The sequence below is a fragment of the Exophiala mesophila genome (assembly GCF_000836275.1).
Source record: "Exophiala mesophila strain CBS 40295 unplaced genomic scaffold supercont1.4, whole genome shotgun sequence".
Classification (NCBI taxonomy): Eukaryota; Fungi; Ascomycota; class Eurotiomycetes; order Chaetothyriales; family Herpotrichiellaceae; genus Exophiala; species Exophiala mesophila.
Genome location: NW_015622507.1, coordinates 4,819,848 through 4,837,375, shown reverse-complemented (window position 1 = coordinate 4,837,375; position 17,528 = coordinate 4,819,848). Strand labels below are relative to the sequence as shown.

The 17,528-nt window shown below is 51.2% G+C and overlaps 6 protein-coding genes across 6 annotated transcripts; 4 read left to right on the top strand and 2 right to left on the bottom strand.

Annotated features, from left to right (window-relative positions):
* Positions 1 to 86: 86 nt before the first annotated feature.
* On the bottom strand, positions 87 to 1,754 carry PV10_06770 (uncharacterized protein). The gene is made up of 2 exons (XM_016371599.1): positions 1,439 to 1,754; positions 87 to 1,386 (listed from the first exon to the last, which is right to left on the bottom strand). Exons 1-2 carry the CDS (start codon positions 1,508 to 1,510, stop codon positions 229 to 231), a joined length of 1,230 nt encoding a protein of 409 aa, XP_016223892.1. The 5' UTR covers positions 1,511 to 1,754; the 3' UTR covers positions 87 to 228.
* A 326-nt stretch (positions 1,755 to 2,080) lies between these two features.
* On the top strand, positions 2,081 to 3,106 carry PV10_06769 (uncharacterized protein). Its single transcript, XM_016371598.1, has 2 exons — positions 2,081 to 2,679; positions 2,732 to 3,106. The coding sequence occupies exons 1-2, from the start codon at positions 2,380 to 2,382 to the stop codon at positions 2,861 to 2,863; spliced, it is 432 nt and encodes a 143-aa protein (XP_016223891.1). The 5' UTR covers positions 2,081 to 2,379; the 3' UTR covers positions 2,864 to 3,106.
* A 232-nt stretch (positions 3,107 to 3,338) lies between these two features.
* PV10_06768 (uncharacterized protein) lies at positions 3,339 to 4,104 on the top strand (the record flags this gene model as incomplete). Its single annotated transcript, XM_016371597.1, has 1 exon — positions 3,339 to 4,104. The coding sequence occupies exon 1, from the start codon at positions 3,397 to 3,399 to the stop codon at positions 4,102 to 4,104; it is 708 nt and encodes a 235-aa protein (XP_016223890.1). The 5' UTR covers positions 3,339 to 3,396.
* A 1,743-nt stretch (positions 4,105 to 5,847) lies between these two features.
* On the top strand, positions 5,848 to 8,461 carry PV10_06767 (acetoacetate-CoA ligase). The gene is made up of 3 exons (XM_016371596.1): positions 5,848 to 6,084; positions 6,162 to 7,988; positions 8,057 to 8,461. Exons 1-3 carry the CDS (start codon positions 5,968 to 5,970, stop codon positions 8,222 to 8,224), a joined length of 2,112 nt encoding a protein of 703 aa, XP_016223889.1. The 5' UTR covers positions 5,848 to 5,967; the 3' UTR covers positions 8,225 to 8,461.
* A 1,134-nt stretch (positions 8,462 to 9,595) lies between these two features.
* On the top strand, positions 9,596 to 11,590 carry PV10_06766 (uncharacterized protein). Its single transcript, XM_016371595.1, has 2 exons — positions 9,596 to 9,966; positions 10,020 to 11,590. The coding sequence occupies exons 1-2, from the start codon at positions 9,864 to 9,866 to the stop codon at positions 11,195 to 11,197; spliced, it is 1,281 nt and encodes a 426-aa protein (XP_016223888.1). The 5' UTR covers positions 9,596 to 9,863; the 3' UTR covers positions 11,198 to 11,590.
* Positions 11,591 to 12,130: 540 nt separating this feature from the next.
* On the bottom strand, positions 12,131 to 16,129 carry PV10_06765 (uncharacterized protein). Its single transcript, XM_016371594.1, has 2 exons — positions 14,723 to 16,129; positions 12,131 to 14,666 (listed from the first exon to the last, which is right to left on the bottom strand). Exons 1-2 carry the CDS (start codon positions 15,496 to 15,498, stop codon positions 12,833 to 12,835), a joined length of 2,610 nt encoding a protein of 869 aa, XP_016223887.1. The 5' UTR covers positions 15,499 to 16,129; the 3' UTR covers positions 12,131 to 12,832.
* Between the last annotated feature and the right edge of the window lie 1,399 nt (positions 16,130 to 17,528).

Genomic DNA, 17,528 nt, shown 5'->3' with positions numbered 1-17,528 from the left:
TTGGGAAGGTTGGCCGACCCCGGACCAATTAACGCGGGAGAAGATGATGCACGACAATTATCACGAGATACATATCAAGACGAGAACTAAAAACAGAGCCCATGGTTCAAGTCGTTTTGGACACTTTTGGGGCGTCTTATTTTCTATCCTTGTGATGTCTAAATCCCTGGTAGTGGCACAACGTATGTGGAAGCGCCAGGGCAACCCTTGGCTTCTCTGCAGGTGATATCATACGTATTTCTGCACAACCGCGCCACCTCGTTTGAAGTCTGCAATGTCTCCCAGAACGACAGTGTGGTCCTTGTATTCAGTCGTAGGGAATGTGGTCTGCAGCACAAATTCTCGCCCTCCTGGTTGGGCCCTGCGCACAAAGTCGTAGACATCTCCGATAGTTTGAGTAGTGTTGAATCGAGAGGTCAAACGAGTACCCGATCCTAGGCTGATTCGCAAAGTGATGGTAGGCTTAGACTCGTCTACATCAGTGGTAGGAGGGCCAGCGGAGGAGGTGTTGGAAGGTGCCGAGGTGGTTGATGGGGTGGGATCGGATGTAAATGCTCCTGGGATACTGGGCATGCCTGGAGTGGGACTGCCTAGTCTTTGACCAGCTCCTTCAAATGGCCGATACTGCTTTTTGGGTTTGACGTAATTCTCCTCGTGCTGTTTGATCTCGACGTCGACTTCCTGATCTGGTTGAACATTCATGATGTTAAGCGGAACTCTACCCTGGCGTATCAGATTGAGAATGTCGGTGTTGCTGCGGTCATCGAAACGGAACAGCTCTCCATCGTCGATACTAAAACCATCCTGCCAGAAATGAAGAACACGTTCGACTCTTTCGGCACGAGGACGAGTTTGTGGAGCGACAGGGATCTCGCGCGAGGGTTCATCGTCTCCGCCCAAAGTACGGGCAGCACCGGTAAAGTGGGATTTTGCAGGTGGCGCCTCCTTCGGTGGTGGACCTCGTCTCTGTGCCTTTTCCAAAATTCGCTTTTTGAGATCGTCTGGGTTTTTGACCGCGAGACCAGATTTCTCTCCTCCAGCAAAAAGGTCTTGTTTCTCATCGTCATCGGAGTCTTGATCATTGTCTGCGTTCGAGCCAAAGTCTCCCAGTGTTGCAAACTTTTTCTGCGTCGCGGGTGGTTGCCTTTTGGGCTTGGAGGACGAAGCGGCCGAGGAGACAGGAACGGAAGAAGAAGAATCGGAGGGGCCATCACCTAAGCGACGACCAGCACTGTGAGCAGAAGTCGACGTGGGTTGGGCAGCTGGTTCGAAGTCATCGTCGTCGACGTAATCAGAGTCATTAGTGTCTGGATCTCGAGTTGCAGTGTAATAATTGGCAACGGCGTCATCGATGTCCCAATTACTGTCTTGGAGCCATTGTCGGGCCTGCAATTTGTCAGATTGTGAAAGGAGGATATAATGAAGGGAGACGTCTGACCTCTTGAGCCGAGGTGCCTACGACAGCCGTAAATTGATCGATGAGGGTGTCATGAAGTGAAGCGTCGTCCATGTTGATGAGAGACGCAGGACATCAAGTGCGGATTGAGTGGGAGAGTGAGAACAAAGGGAAACGAAACGGGCAAGTCGATGATGGTGTAGAATATGAGGAAATGGCTCCTCGTCTATGAGGTTGAGGATCGGCGATGACACTGAAGTCTGGATAAACAAGAGTCAAGGGTTGAGATGAGGGTGATGTGAGGGTTGTGAGGGATGGTGTTTGTTTGACTACAAAGTGCAAGTCAGGCCTCGACGTCACTGGTAGCAGCCTTGGGAAGTGAATTCTGTGCATGAGTGGCAGGCTCGACAGGCAATGATAGAATTGGCTAGACTGGAAGATGGTTACTTTAGGTAAGCAAATGAGTCTCTTGGATGCCTGGGAGGCCGAGGGGGCCTCGGGCTTCTCGAGCACCTGCGGCCCCCACGACAGGCGGTTGAGACCCCGGTGAATGCTCGTCCCGAGCTGGGGGTGATCAGGTAGGTACCTAGGTAGGTAGGTACCTAAGGTACATACTGTACCTACAGATCTGCTTACAGGGCGGCATCACCTTCGTCCCAAAATGGAGTGATCCAGCCTGCTAGGCGTGAATTCAAGTGCACGTCTTGGCCATGCAGCTTCCTTGACAGATCTGCAGACACCAAACCGCAGGCTGATCAGTTGTCGACATCCCATCGACTTGTTCTTGCCCACCAACGACTCGAAATACTCCTCGATTGCGCTGATCACTTGTCACACCTCATCCGCTTTATCATTCAACTTCTATCGTGTCGAAAATGCCTCTCTGTGTCCCCAGACCTTGATCTTGAAAACCGCCAAACTTGCCTCCATCTTGCACATTTAGCCACACCTGGGCCGCCACTTGACCACCAGCGACCCTGACCATGGCTTCTCGACCAGACCAATCTCCTTCGCCTCCTCAAGATCTTTCTGGATCTCAGTTGACGATTCCCTCCGATTCAGAACCATATTCCTCGCTGTCACCGCCTTCATCGTCTCCTCCACAATCTTCGGACAACAATGGAGGGCAGCCTGTGGTCATATATCAACCTCCTACGGTCTGGGGTATTCTGAGAGGAGCTGCAATTAATCTGCTGCTTCCGTTTGTCAATGGCATGATGTTGGGCTTCGGAGAGTTGTTAGCCCATGAGTTTGCATTCCGTCTGGGGTGGAGAGAAACAAATGTATCTTTTCCATGTTTCTGGTCGTGTTGGTCGGTGCTAATATTTGTTACAGGTTTGGCCACGTCATCGAAACGCGCACTCGATTGGTCCGGGAGTTGAAGTGAGAGACGACCCGGTGGAGCGAAGACGAAGAAATCGAGGGTCGTTGGACAAAGATGTCAACGATGCTGCGTCTCTAGAGTAAAAGAAAAAGGACGTCGTATACGGCGATTCATTCCCATTCTCAAGAAAATAATTTGCACGTCGAGCAAAAGGCATTTCCTGGTCATGTACATATAACGACAGCACAAAGATTGAGCGACTCTCCTGACCAGTGTTGTTCGAAGGTAAAAAGCACTCGGGTGGAAGGAGCCCTCAGTCAGGTAACCAACAATCGAGGTAACTACCTACAGTCTCTCTGGCCATTCTCCCGTTCTGACTGAGGCAATTGTCTTCTTGGTCTCAATAATTCCCAAACGCGCACATTATTCTTCTGTTGTTAGCATCATCTTGTCGATGTTTTGTATGAATTGTCTATCCGTAACACACGCGTCGTTGGCCGAATTGTCTTTTCTCCTACTGAGACATATCGGCCAGAGCATCATCAGCCCCATTATTTGGCCTTGGGATCACTTTGAACCGATCAAGCAAGTTGGTGATGGCGAGGCCCCAATGATTGGTCTGGGCAAGACTAACAAAAGAGGCAGGCTCAGCACCACCATCTTTCAGGCCATCGACATGAGCAACATTATCGACCGGTCAAATCCACCGGATTACAAACTGTTTGGGATTGTCACGGGGGCGATTGCGGCGATCGCTGTCACCGCAGCTGTAATTGGATGTTTGACTGCAAAGCTTTGCAAGAGGCGTCGACAGAAGCAGATCGACAAGGTATTGGTTCAGCAAGCTGCGAGTCACGATGCCGATGCTGCTGCCAACGCCAACACCACCGCACGGACTTCCACCTCGACTGGATCGTCGTTGGCCCAGACAGTGGTTGCACAGCTAGATGAAGAAGATGCCGTTATGAAACGGAGAACAGAGGGGCTCCTAGCGCGGAATGCCTTCATCGGACGTGAAGAGGAGGGGTACCAGAAAAAGATTCGAGCCAAACAAAGAGAAGAAACGGAGCTCCCCGTGCGCCTTGGGGATCTACTCCGTTGGGCAAAGAGGACGTTGTCGGGAGAAGATATAGCTCCTCGTCAAGCAGGTATACCAGAAAATAAAGGTCACGTGGATATACCTCGAGAGACGAAGACGTCGCCAACGATGCGGCAAAGCCGGGTTGCGGCACTTGATACAAGCACGAGCTATGAGGATCCGCAGCAAATTTTGCTTGACCTGGAAGCCCAAGTTCACAAGCCCGATTGGACTAAGCAGAAGGAAGAAGGTGGTGCTATGGGCCGAGAAGGGGGACAGGATGGTGGCATAAAAGGGCGGCAATGAATGGACAATGTTTGATGTGTGCTTGGACTGGGTGGTCAGGCCTTGAGTCAAGCAAGATTAGATGGCTAGAGAGCAAGTTTGGATTGTTATTATTATAACAAACCTACCACGCCTATCCGTAGACAATAGTATAGCACAGTGAAATAGTAGGGTGCAGCAAGATTCATGTCAGTGTGCTACTGATATCAGACATTTTAATGGCACGGGACCATAGACATGAATAGATTCCTATCTAACCGACCTCAGGTAGATAGTTTATTTGGTTTGGTTGCACGTGAATGAGCATGACCTTGTTCCGTTCTGTCCGTTCTCCGTTCTGCCTTTTTCCGGGGCAAACTTGGGGATTGGGGCAGATGGCTAGGGTGTGATTTACATGCGGTACTCGTACTGAAGGTACTTGACATGTGTCGGCTCCTCGGTCGAGAGGGTGGGTGGTGCCGAGGCAGTGGCAGAGGTAGTGACAGTCTATACATATGCAAATGCAAGGTAGGTACATACAGTAGTAGGTTAGATAGGTAGGTACCTAGTAGGTTAGATAAGGTACTCCGTACATACCTATTGTACTCGTACGCAGTAAAAGTAGGAAGGGAGTTAGTATTCTTACTATTGTGGAAGAATGCCGTGGAGGCTCTCCACCATTGGCTCCGGTGGAATCGGAAAATTGGCACCGGCAATCTTCTATTTGCCGGCTCCAGACTGGGCAAGACTATTCCAACGAGTGTAGGAAGAATGAAAGTGATGTCGATACTACTGAACAAGTCGCTTTTGATGTCGCTGGAGTTCCGGATCTCGGTGGGTAATGCTTGGAGCCGGTAGCTTCTCTTCTTAGAGCGAGATGTTCTGTCCCTCTTCTGCTCTGCTCGAACCTAAGCTCGAGGTACCACCCTCACTGCCCTCAATTAGGAGCTTCCCGCATTTCCATAATTCATTTCGGTCCCGCAAAGTTAAATGTTACCAGCGCTCGTGGATAATGTCCCGGGGGGCGATGAGTATTCCGGGCCTCTTGTAGGGGTAGAGGGACAAGTTAGACGTAGAGAGTAGGTACCTACCTACCTAGTCCTAGATGGTGGAGGGGCGAGGGTTGAGGGTATGAGGCCAAAGGGGTTTCCGCCCATTTGGGGGTTTCCGGCGTCCAAACCCACGGAACAAGAGTGATTGAAGCAGGCACGGAACTGCTCCTGCTACTATTGTATCATAGGGTGAGGCAGGTACCAAGAACTACTAATTCATTACCTAGGCACCTTCCCTTGGTAAGAACTTCTCGCTCCGCGGGCTTGCAAAATCTGTCGTCCGTGGTACACAATTAAATACTCCTACTTATCCTTCTACTTCTACTCTGACCACGTCCATCTACACGAGAGAACAACAATCAAGACAACCGTCCCGCAGACATCATTATTACCTCGTCACCCTTTAAATCACCTCCATCACGGCATCCGGTGTCAACTGCCTCGAGTACTAGAGTACACCCTCCTCCTACTCTTCACCGTGATCGAGCCTCTAGCCTCGGCCTGCCCGCAATTCCCGTGGGGCCGCCCTGTAATCTGACTTTGGCCGGTTGTCACCCGGCTACCCTCCGGCCTCCGGGGGGAGTTCATCAACCCCAACTTCGTTCGGAACCGAGCCAAAAGGCACGTTGCTTGATTGGACCTGCGTTGTCCCGCGACCCTGTGCGGTTATTCACGCCAGTCCATTTTCCTGATAAACCGGTGAATGGCCAAACTCCGCCCGAAGTGGCAGTAAATCCAATTAATTACTTCCTTTGACATCCTGCGAAAATAAGAAAACTGGTTGCATTGAGCCAGTCTGTTTGTTTGGGGAGTCGCAGCACGTGAATAGAGATCTCCCGCAACCACAACAATCATGTCGACCCAAGAGTTGGCCATTCCCCGGAAGTTATGGGAGCATCCAGACCCGCAGAGCACTTACATGTGGAAATTCAAACAGAGCGTGGAAAAACAATACGGTCTGAATCTTCCGGTGAGTCGCTCATCCATCGAACAACTGTCCGCGACAACTTGTAGAATGACCACTGATTTACCTTCCATCCATGACAGAACTATGATGCTTTGTACCAGTTTTCCATAAGCCGTCGCTCCGACTTCTGGCGCCATGTCCTCGAATTCTTCCCCATCGTCTACTCCGGCACCGTTCCCAACCCCGTTGTTGACGAAAATGCCCGGATGGACTCAATCCCCCGTTGGTTCCCTGGTTTAAAAGTCAACTTTGCACAGAATGTTCTCTTTTCTGGGGACAAGAACGGCAATCCCGTCATTGACGCAGCAAAGGCCGATGACAAGGTCGTCGTCACCGAGGTCCGAGAGGGCAGCTTCCTCGAGCCCATGGTGAACGTCACCTGGAAGCAACTGCGTCAACGCGTCGGTAGATTAAGCCAGGCCATGAGAGCACATGGTGTCAAAAAAGGTGACCGTATCGCTCTCGTAGCCAGCAACAGCATCGACACCCTGACCGTCTTCCTCGCCTCTGCCACTCTCGGTGCACTATTCAGTTCCAGCTCCACCGACATGGGTGTCAAGGGTATTCTCGACCGTCTGCTCCAGATCAAGCCGAGATTCTTGTTTATGGACGACGTCGCTGTCTACAATGGAAAGACAATCGATCTGCGACCCAAGATGGAGCAGATTGTCCAGGGAATGAGCGGCGTCAACGAGTTCCAGGGAGTCATTGGACAAGTGCGATTCCACACCTCACCCAAAGACCTCTCTTCGGTCCCGCGAACCACTACCTGGACCAACTTCCTCTCCAAAGCAAAGTCAGACGCCTTGGAATTTGAACCCACCGACTTTTCTGATCCTTTGCTGGTCGTATACTCCTCAGGTACCACTGGTCAGCCCAAGTGCATTGTGCACGCCATTGGGGGCGTCGTCATCACCGCTCACAAGGAAGGAGGCCTTCATCTCAACCTCGGACCTAACTCCACCAAATTACAATATACCACAACTGGCTGGATCATGTACCTGTCGAGTGTGCAAGCTCTGGTGCGTGGTTGTCGCGCTGTCCTCTATGACGGTAGTCCATTTGTGCCCGACCTCCAGAGTTTCATCAAGCTCGTCGGCCAGCAAAAGGTCACACATCTAGGGATCAGCCCGAGATTTCTACAAACCTTACAAACCGGTGGTGTCATTCCCAAGAAGGTCGCAGATCTCTCGAATCTGGTCAGCATGACAAGTACCGGCATGGTACTCTCCGACGCCTTGTTTGAGTGGGTCTATGATGAGGCCTTCCCACCACGAGTTCATCTCGAGAACATTTCCGGCGGCACGGATCTCGCCGCATGCTTCGGCGCCGGTGTCCCCATCTTGCCGCTGTATGTGGGTGGCTGTCAGGGCCGAGGGCTCGGCATCCCAGTCAAAGTTTATGACCAGACAATTGAAGGTGGGAGAGGCGTCAAGGGCGTAGAGCTGCCCGATGGCGAAGCTGGCGAATTGGTCTGCGATAAAGCCTTCCCCACCATGCCAATCACCTTCCTCGGAACCGATGGGCCAAAGAGATATTTTGACAGCTATTTTGCTCGCTTCGACAATGTTTGGACACACGGTGATTTCATTCAGATCCACCCCATCACAAAGCAGATCAACTTTCTCGGTCGGGCAGACGGAGTCCTCAACCCCAGTGGAGTTCGATTTGGATCCGCCGAGATCTATAGCATCATCGAGGCCAAGTTCGCCGACATCGTTAGTGATAGCATCTGTGTGGGACAGAGAAGACCGCAGGATAACGACGAGAGCGTTATGCTATTCTTGTTGATGAAACCAGGACACAAGTTCACAGGAAAGTTGGTGAGAGAGGTCAAAGATGCCATCAGGAAAGCGACCAGTCCCAGACACGTGCCCAAATATGTCTTTGAGACCAAAGAAATTCCGGTAAGTCAACTCTTTATGCACCCACCTCGTCGCGAGCAGAATCAAAAATTGACAAACTGCTGCTACAGACCACTGTCAACCTGAAAAAAGTCGAATTACCCGTCAAGCAGATTGTTTCGGGCAAAATCATCAAACCTTCGGGAACATTGTTGAACCCCCAAAGTCTGGACTTTTACTACCAATTTGCCAAGGATGAAAACTTGATTGATACGGCAGATCCCAAGGCGAAGCTATAGATGTCGTCGTGGTTGAGAAGGTGGTGGTGCTGGTAGTAGTGGTGATTGCAACGGCAGATTGCTGGCGATATCAGGTGATTTCACGTGATCTGGTAACAAAGGGTCGTGTATATAGATCAATCATGGCCAATCGCTATGACAGCTATCGAAAGATACAGATAGAGGAGGGATGTCGGCAATAGATTTGCGTCCTGGTAATGGTCGCATATACGGAATATAAGAAAACGAAGACTTGCCCAACAAATAATCACGACATTGCTGATGATGAAGCTGATCGAATATCTTATGGGAAGGGCCTGTGGGATTCCACCAATCAAAGACTGGCTCTTCATGTCTTGGCGGTCACGTTGATGCCCATTGCCCCTCATCTCCATTCTTCTCGACCGACAGGAAGCCTCCATCCCAGACTCAAAAGCCCTCAGCGTTGGTGCTACGACATGCTACGACATGCTACGACCAGTCGGCCATCCCAAGACCAGGCACAACAAGTGCAGGGAGTTAGAAAGTTGCGTCGAAACAGGTTTGAGTCCCAAGCTGGGCTGGCTGGCCCTTTTTACCACCGCAACTCGCAGGCCTCAGGGTCAACCAAAAACATTATGTGTAAGATGATGGCAGATAAGTTGAAGTCTCTTTCAGCCCGTGCTTGCGTCCATGATGCGGCCGGTCATCCATTGGAGACTGCAGGTCGTGGTTATAAAAAGCCAGAGCAGCTCGCGGGTGGTGAAACAAAACGGCCGCCAAGCCGGTGGTCACCTCCGACCCGAAATCCAGCGCGTCCTCCAGGTTTGTTGATTGCGGACTCTGTTACCATACATTATTTCCTCCTTCACAAGTTCACAACCCAGTCTGATCACCTTGACTGCAGGAGTGCTCCATTCTGATCTCTTTGTTCTGAATTATATCTTTTCTAAACTTATATCCTCATCATCGTCATTCACCACCTCTTCCCCAGTCTTTGCAGCCAAGTCTCCCCTCAGCCTTGCCTGCAGCTCCACAGTCTCACTGACGCGTGGGCCAATTTAACGCGTCCAAAAGACCCGACGGCACGACGCGTTAAGCCCCTCAGCCCAAACCCTCAAACCTCAACCTTTGGCCTTCGAACTCTGTCAAACTTGATCTGCCGGCCTGCGCCTCAGGTTGCGTCCCACGCCTCCTTGGACGCTGCTTCGTTTCCTAGTCCAATCGCTGCCACAGGAGTCAAGGAACACCTCGACTCAATCATCCACCTTACGCAGACCTGCAGTAGTTCTGCACGCTAGGACATTGCTTTGCACCACTCCAACGTCAAAGCTCGACTCTTTCCACTGGCTGCACCCATCCTTCTCCGTCACATCCAGGCCAGGATCTCGCGTTCAACTCTCCCACCAAGAACACGACCTCCACTGTGCCAGCTTGGTCATAGCACCTGACGGGTCTTTCCCATATACCCTTTTGCTTCTCCCTCTCTGTCCCTCTCAGTGTCGTGCTCGCCTTTCTCCTCATCACCCTCATCTAGTAAGCTACAACAGCTCCCTCCGCCTACCAGTATACAACCTGTTCCACTCGAGAGACGCATAAGACTCGTCTCTTCCACCAACACAGAATACCGCGTGCCAGACCATCCTACACAAAGGCTGAACAGAGACAGCCTCGATCGGCCATGGCAACCCTTGCCCCATCCAACACACATATGAGGCAACCATTTGGGGTGTTGAACGAGTCCAAAATTCGTAGTCTCCAAAGTGTAAAGAATAGACAGAATGGTTTGTATTCCCCATTTAACACCATTGTTCTTTGACTGACACGCCTACCACAGCCACCAGCTCAAGTCCAGCACCATCTCGCAAACGACGAGCCGTCTCTCCTGAAATCTCGGATTCTGAGAATGTCGATCCAAACTTGCTCGATTCCCTACACAAACGTAAACGGTCGACATTTGACGATGATGTCCATCTTCACAAGCCACGGTATTCCCTGAACATCACCTCGACAACTCCCAAACGCCATCTAGACAGCCCACTCATGTCCACACCACGGTTAAATACATCGATGAAGCCAACTAGTGCTCCCATGTCAGCGCCTCCCGCAGCTGGTCGATCGCCTACCCGAAGACGGCCCACAGGTCTGCTCAACGCAAAGAAACGCTTTGCTCAACCGTCCTTCGGCGCAACATCGTCCAGCCTTTCAATCTCAGCTGCTCTCAGCGGCACACTGGCGAGCCGCAAGACTCGCAACTCAGTTTCGACGAAAAAAACTCTAGACTCAAGACCAAACTCCTGGTTCTTTGATATCTTTGAAGAGACTGAACAAGTCCAGGACTATCGTATGAATGAGTGGACAATGACAGAGTCGGCCTATAGCTTAGACATATCCGACGATGAAAAGAAAGGCAAAGAGGGTCTCGACCGAGGCAAGGAAAATGTCGATCCAAATGAAAGCTCCGCTCCAGTCACTCGATCCATGGCTGCTGCTGCCGCTGCTGGGACAAACTCTCTTGCCAAGTCTCGAGCATCAAAGAGATCTCCGGACGACATGGTCGACGATCGCATCCCTCTTGGCGACCTGAACCCGACCGAGTATTATGGCGAAGGTCTCGACGCCACCTCGGTAGTTCTGGTTCATGACGACGCGGCTGTGTCCGAACCCGATGTGCCAAGATCGCTCGTCACGGCAGAGAAGGAGTTTACATTTTTAGCCGCAGTGACAACCGCCACGGCGTCTTCGTCAATGTCTCTGACGGCCCAGGCCATTGAGACCTTGGACACACCATCTATCAGCCAAATTCTCAGCTCCGCATCGCCGGAGGGAACCCTGTTGATGGCCAAGGTTGATGACAACATCCAACCCGCGGGTTCAGAGACCATGGACCATGCGGACATTGAGATCTGGGAGAGTGAAAGTGCAAAGGATGAAACCGAGCAGCCTGAGTGTGATCACCTTTGTGACCAGGGTTCAGTTGACCACGAGCAGGCGTTTGCTTTGGCGGAACTGTAAAAGGATCACCGCCCGGTCCACTTTGCGTTTCTGTGGGACCTTGCACAGCTTTTTACTGAAGGGACACCTCCTTTAAACCCATCACATCTTCCCTCCCCCCCGTCCTCAGCACACATGCATTCTTCTATCCACTCACCCATTCTTCGCTTCAGGCATTGCTCGTCCAAGTTGTCCTGTACGTCAATGCCAGTGCACAAAGGCTGGTTCCTGTAGAAGTGTGGAAACTTTGCAGACTAAGGGGCGTATGGAAGGAAGTCTTGAGTGTTTTCGTTTTCTTTGGGAGTGTGGAAATGCATCTATCTGTCTTCGGTGTGATTCTCAAAGTTAAGCTATGGTTGACCCTTGAATTGGATTGTTTGAAACAATGACTTGAGCTGAATACGGGAGTCGAATGGAATTCTATAGTATTCAGTCGTGGTTGATACAAATCAGTGTGGGGGTCTGGCATTGCCGCTTGATTGCTTGAGCCGCACCTGGTAACATAGATATAAATAAATATCTATCATTCTATCAATTAACTGTGTAACCTTGTAAGTGTGGAGCACTTTTGTATGTGTTTGACATGGCTACTTATTCGGGGGTGGATTTGAGTAGAGGGGAGAAATGCCTATATATTTCTCTATCGTTATATTATATTCACCTCCATCTTGATAATGACCCAGTCCTAGTGAAGTCTCTACGTTTGTGGGCCGTATTAGTTTACACCTCTATCTTTAGGTATGTATCTTGCTACAAAAGAGAATCTGAAAGGTTGACCGGTTTCAGTCGATGTTTCTCTATCGTCTCGATCCCAGTCCAGTACAAGAATACACAATTCAAAATTCAAGGCGAAACTTCAACCCCAGATGAACAAATACCAAGTACTAGTCTCTAGAGGGTAGGTGCACCATGACCAAAATACAACAGACAGCAGTAGAGATAAATGTCATTGTAAAACAAATCAACATGTCACGCAACAAAACCACCATCTAGATGTCTATCCTCTAGAAGAGAGCCATCTAATCTAATAGTCTTGTCACGCTGCTCTGCATCATGCCCCTATACCCCTATTTTGAGCCATGCGCACAAAAGGCTCTTGAATATCAAAGCAAAATTGAAAAAACCCCTCCTAGATTTCGGTCGTCTCGTGGTCAATCGATCCCGTTCATCCTGGTATCAATGGTTTCCATCCTTAGCCCCTCGTATGGTCGTCCGTGGCTTCTCTGAATGCTCTCCACTCTGCCATGTGTGCGCTGCGCTGCCCTTTGCTATTACATGCCAGTTGCTGTTGAACACGTTCTGTAGTCCTCAAAACACATTGGAGATAAGAGATGCAATATGTCGTCATGTGGAAAAAGGTCATGGTTATGACCAATGCCTCCAAAAGTCCCAGAAAGTCCCTCCTATGCCCCCATTTGACAATCATCGCTTGCCTCTCCATAAACTGCGCGCCGATCATTCATGACATGCTCAGCACTCCAGGGTCATCAAAGTCCTCTAATGTCGGTTGTCTGGCTCAACCAATCAATTCCCTGTCGTCGTGCGTCCGAGGCCTTATATTCAAATTGGAGCTGATACCGTTCCTTCCCTCCCCTGTGGTTGGGTCGTCTCGCCGAGATAGCTCATCAGGATCGAACTCCGCTCGCAGGCCACAATTCAACCCAGTCTTTGGAAGTCGCCATCATCGTAGCTTTCATCAGCCCACCCGCCAAGGGCTTGCAAGTATCGTTTCCTGGATAGTCCATAGACGATGTCTTGGTCCAGCCCATACGCCCCCTGCATGGGCTCGCTGAAGTAATATGCTCCTTGATGAGCAGATGCTCTCTGGACGGCTGCCAGAAGGTGTCGAAACCTCGTCTCGACCATGTTGCGCTGTTGTCGTGCACTGTCCCATTGGTCGACTAAGCGTTCCAACGCTTCTAGGCCACTTGAAATCAAAGGCATTACATCACCGTGGCCGTCCATGATGTCTTTGAGAGTGCCTGCCGCCGTGATGGTGTCCAAAGCTGCTGTGATGGCAAACCCGCTAAATGGACTCGACGCTGCCAGTCGAAACATGGCCATATCTTTCTTCTGGACGTTACTCAGTCTTTGGACCATTTCCAACAATTTCTTGGCATGGAAATATGCCCCCTTGACATGGGAAATGATACTTTGCCAATCCATATCTTCGTGACGCACATGTCGATTCATAAGCATCGCGGTGTAGTGGTACAATATGTGCAGTCCACTGACCGGGTCTGTTTTGTCCTTATTGTCGCGAAGGAGTCGTACATGTTCTCTTAAAGATTTGTCCCACGCACCCAACTTCATGGAGAATTCTTGGTGAAAACTTCTCAGTGCACTAATATATTGTACCGAAGAATTCGGCCTGGCTCGGCTGATGCGACTCAGCACTTCATTGAACATGCTAGCGATATCGACCAGGTAGCCGAGGAGGCCAACATTTGATAGTTCGGGCGAATTACCATGGCCAGATGAAGGACCATTGAATTGCAGAGGTGTTGGAGGCACGATGCCCGCTTCGAATGCCTGTACATCACAAGGAAGTCGAAGATGGATGTCGGAATGGTAAACAGCGGGTACAGATGCTGAGCAACACCCATTGAAACACTCCATGATGAAGGCCGACCAAAACGTTCGTCTGCGGCACTCTACCACGGCTGCTTTGTCCAACCCAAAAATCAAGTCTCCTTCTCGAGTAACGTTGGCCACGGTATCCTCCATGTTGTAACCGAGACCCATGCCGATTCGCAAAGCCGTCCCAGAATATTCAAATGCACGGTTGTATTGACCCTGGGAGAATGAGAGTAATGCCAAGATGAGCCTCGTGTGCAGCAGTTGCAGACTGAAGCGATCGCCATTATTCATGATTGCTTCGTGTACAATGCCTGTGAACAAGGCCGGATACGCTTCTGTTCCTCCTCTTCGCGCGAATGTGGCCCCAAATGCCAACATGGCGTAAATGAGCATGATATCGGCAGAAGACTTTGATTGACATGTCTTGAGCCAGTGTGTGAATTGCCTCTGGGGTATGGTGCAGTCTGTAAAGCAGTCGATATGGGTAAAGTACTTGTTGACATAGTAAAGTGACAGATCAGGATCGAGCTCGTACGGATCAAGGTGATAGAAGAATCGCGGGGTTGATGGTGGCGACACCAGTGAGGCTGAACTCGTGCCGTTGTCGGGGAGATTGCGGCCGCGGTTCAGCGTATCTGGTCGAGGGGGCGAGCCAAGTTTGCTTCTTTTAGCAGGAGGCAGACTTTCTGGGCTATCTCCGAGGTTACGTTCACCGACAGAAGTTGGAGATAGTAAACTCTCGACAGGCATGGACGATCTGTGCGCCTGTTTGGGGTATGCTTGATCCTGATGAATGTCGACTGACACTGTAGATGACCGAGTAGGGGACGGCACTTCGACCGCATGCTCTGCAGAAGGTGCTGTCATACTCGCCGCCATGTTGGACGCTTGCTTGGGTGTAGTACGTGTACTGGAAGTCAACATCAGCATCCAACCAACCGCACAGGTCAACGTGTCTACACTTACAGAGACTCGAATTTGCATTCCCGACCAAACTTTTGACATTGGGCGCATTTTGGCGTGCTCGGGTCACACTTGATCTTTTTCTCACGGCAGGTGTTACACGCCTGTCCTAGACGCTTGCGAGGTTTGCCAGCTTTCGTGGTGCCCCATTTCGGGTTAACAATTTCTCCACCGGGCATCTTGGGGCAGATCGAACCATCCTGGTAGACATAACATATTCCTTTGCCGGGAATCTCCTGCTCTGCAACATGGTGTCTTCCTGATTTACTGTCAGGCGGTGAGGTGGGCGTGTGATGTGAGAGATGGTGATTGTCATGAAATTGTGAGGTCGAGTGTGACCAAAATGCTGGCTGTGGGGGAAGGTTATGGGCTCGTTGATATTGTGTGACATGATCTGTTTGGTCCAACCTATTTGGAACAGATGCGTTGTAGTGACCATGTTGATGAACGTGATGGGGTAGCGCTGAGTTCCCTGGCTGTACGGGAATGGACGGGGCCAAGGGAGGCCTCAAATCCCCCGGTTGTGGTGCAGGACCCAGTGGTGCAAGGTCTAGGTTGGGACGTGAATCGGCGACGGCGAGAAAATTGCTGATGGAGGGAAGTCGAGTTGTACTGGATGTGTTTCCACCAAGGGTTTCCCTTGTGGGAGGTGAACGAGGCATCGAGCCAAGGGTGAACAGGCCTGGACCCGAAGAGACAGGATCGAAAGCTGGTGTATGTGGGCTCTGGGGCCAGTTGCTCCCTCGCGCGTCTAGATATGGTGCAACACTCGTGGCCATGGAGTCACAGATGGCGGATGTGAAAACGAATGTTGGCCTTGGTGTCGGTGTCCAGCCAGACCCAAGTGATATTGGTGAGAGGTCAGCGACGTCGAGGCAGCTGAGCCACCGTGAGATGTGAGTTTCTAGAGTCCGACTTGGAAGTGTTCGAAGTCGAGACCCGAAGGCTCACCTCACAGTGAGGAGAGGCTTGTGGGTGAATTCGCCACAAAACAGTTCACAGCCTCGCTGAATAGAGATCTGCTCCGTGAAACTTTGGAATTGCGCCGCATCGCAAGGCAGCAACGAAGTTATTAGACGGTATTGTTCTGATTCGGCGAAGATGGTGACAATTTTGTTTCGGGATCCTTGTGTCAGTGATACGCAACAACGTTGCACAAGATCGAGTGCCCTGGTAAGACGGGATATTCGCACCAGCTGGGTTCCAAATGGTATCAGTTGGGACACTATGGCTGAGTGGACAAAAGACTTTAGGATTGCGAAGTCAGGGACGGCGAGGCAAGATCTAGAGTTAGAGGAGGTCCTTGAGTGGGTGACTTCAAGACTGACTTTGGTGATGGGTAAGGGCGTTGAGAGGGGGGAGGGAAAAGGTAAAAAGCACCAGACGTGATCATGTAATAACGGTTTCGTCGAAGCGTAGAACGAATGGACAGGGCCATGGATGTTCAGTGGATGAGGGCCACTTGCCAGGTGCCAGCCATGTATTCCACTTCACACATGTAACGGGCACAGCAGATGAGGGACGGGAACTGGCCAACGACGGTGAAATGGCAAAATGGGTAGGCGAGAAGCCTGAACCTTGTTTTCATGCGCCTCTCATCGGCTCATAAGACAGCGGAGTCGGCGACTGACAGGATGGTGGTCAAGTAGGGGTGGGAATCCAGGTTGGCACGCAACGCGAGGATGAAAATGGACTGGTGCATCGGTGGAGGAGGTGGATGGACATGGGTGTGGTCTCGATACTGGAGGTGTCCGGAGCTTTTAGGGATTCGGAATGTGAAGATATGATTAGCATAGAATTCTCCAGGATTCAAGAGACTTGAGAGTGATCAAGGAGCACGAAAGCATGGGCGGCGTGGGCTGTGGAGTGTGGTTGCTTGCCCAGGGTGGCATGGGCACTTCGCCTTTGGCTTGACCCTTGAACAGAGAGTGCATGACAGTGCAGCCAGTCGGTGGCCAGGGGCTGATGTGCAAGCAAAGAGGTGGAGCTATCGCCTGAGCCAGGTTATGAAGGCGCCGACAAGTGGATTCAGAATAGCTCGATGATGGGCATGAGGATTTGTGGGGAAGAGGTGGACGTGGGAAGGGTGGACACAGATGACGGTGGACGCGAGTCTACAGGACGGGATGGAGGCCGACTAACCAGGTCGAGATTGACCAGCGGTCCCAAGTGGCACAACTAGGCTTGTGATGGCTGGGGGCGGCAGGCTTTTGCCGACGGAGTACGGAGGAGGGAGGATAGTCTTGACTTTTGTCTAAGAAAGCTAAAGGATCCCGGCTGCGAAACACTGCAGCACCAAGCGGTTAGTGATACAAAAGGGTCGAAGAAGAGAGGGAAAGGCACGCTCTCGCTAAAGGCAAACTAAGCAGGGGAGTCTTGACGCCAATGCGTACGCTACGCATATGCGTAGTATTTGTGCCCACGGTCTCCATAGCGGCATCTTGCCTTACTCCGTACAGGGGCGTGAAAATCTCTTCGAGTGGACCAGCTAGTGGGATGTCCCTGTGATCCTTGGAGGTTGGAGCTCACACTGGTGAGGATCCATGCCAACGATATGATGCTGATCAGGCTGAGTTTCCTGTCCAATCTGACCTCTTTAGTGGGATTCAACCCTCGAGAGAAACGACCAGTGGAGGGAGGCCGCACGGAAGCCACACAGTCCAGTGCTGGTCTGAGAGCGAGGGGTTGTCCTGGGTGTCAATGACGGGATAGCGCAACAGCCAAGCGAGGAGATCTGATCAGAGCGGACACTACGCGAGCGGCGGGCTCCTGGACGGTGACCACAGATCGATGCGATCAACGGAGACTC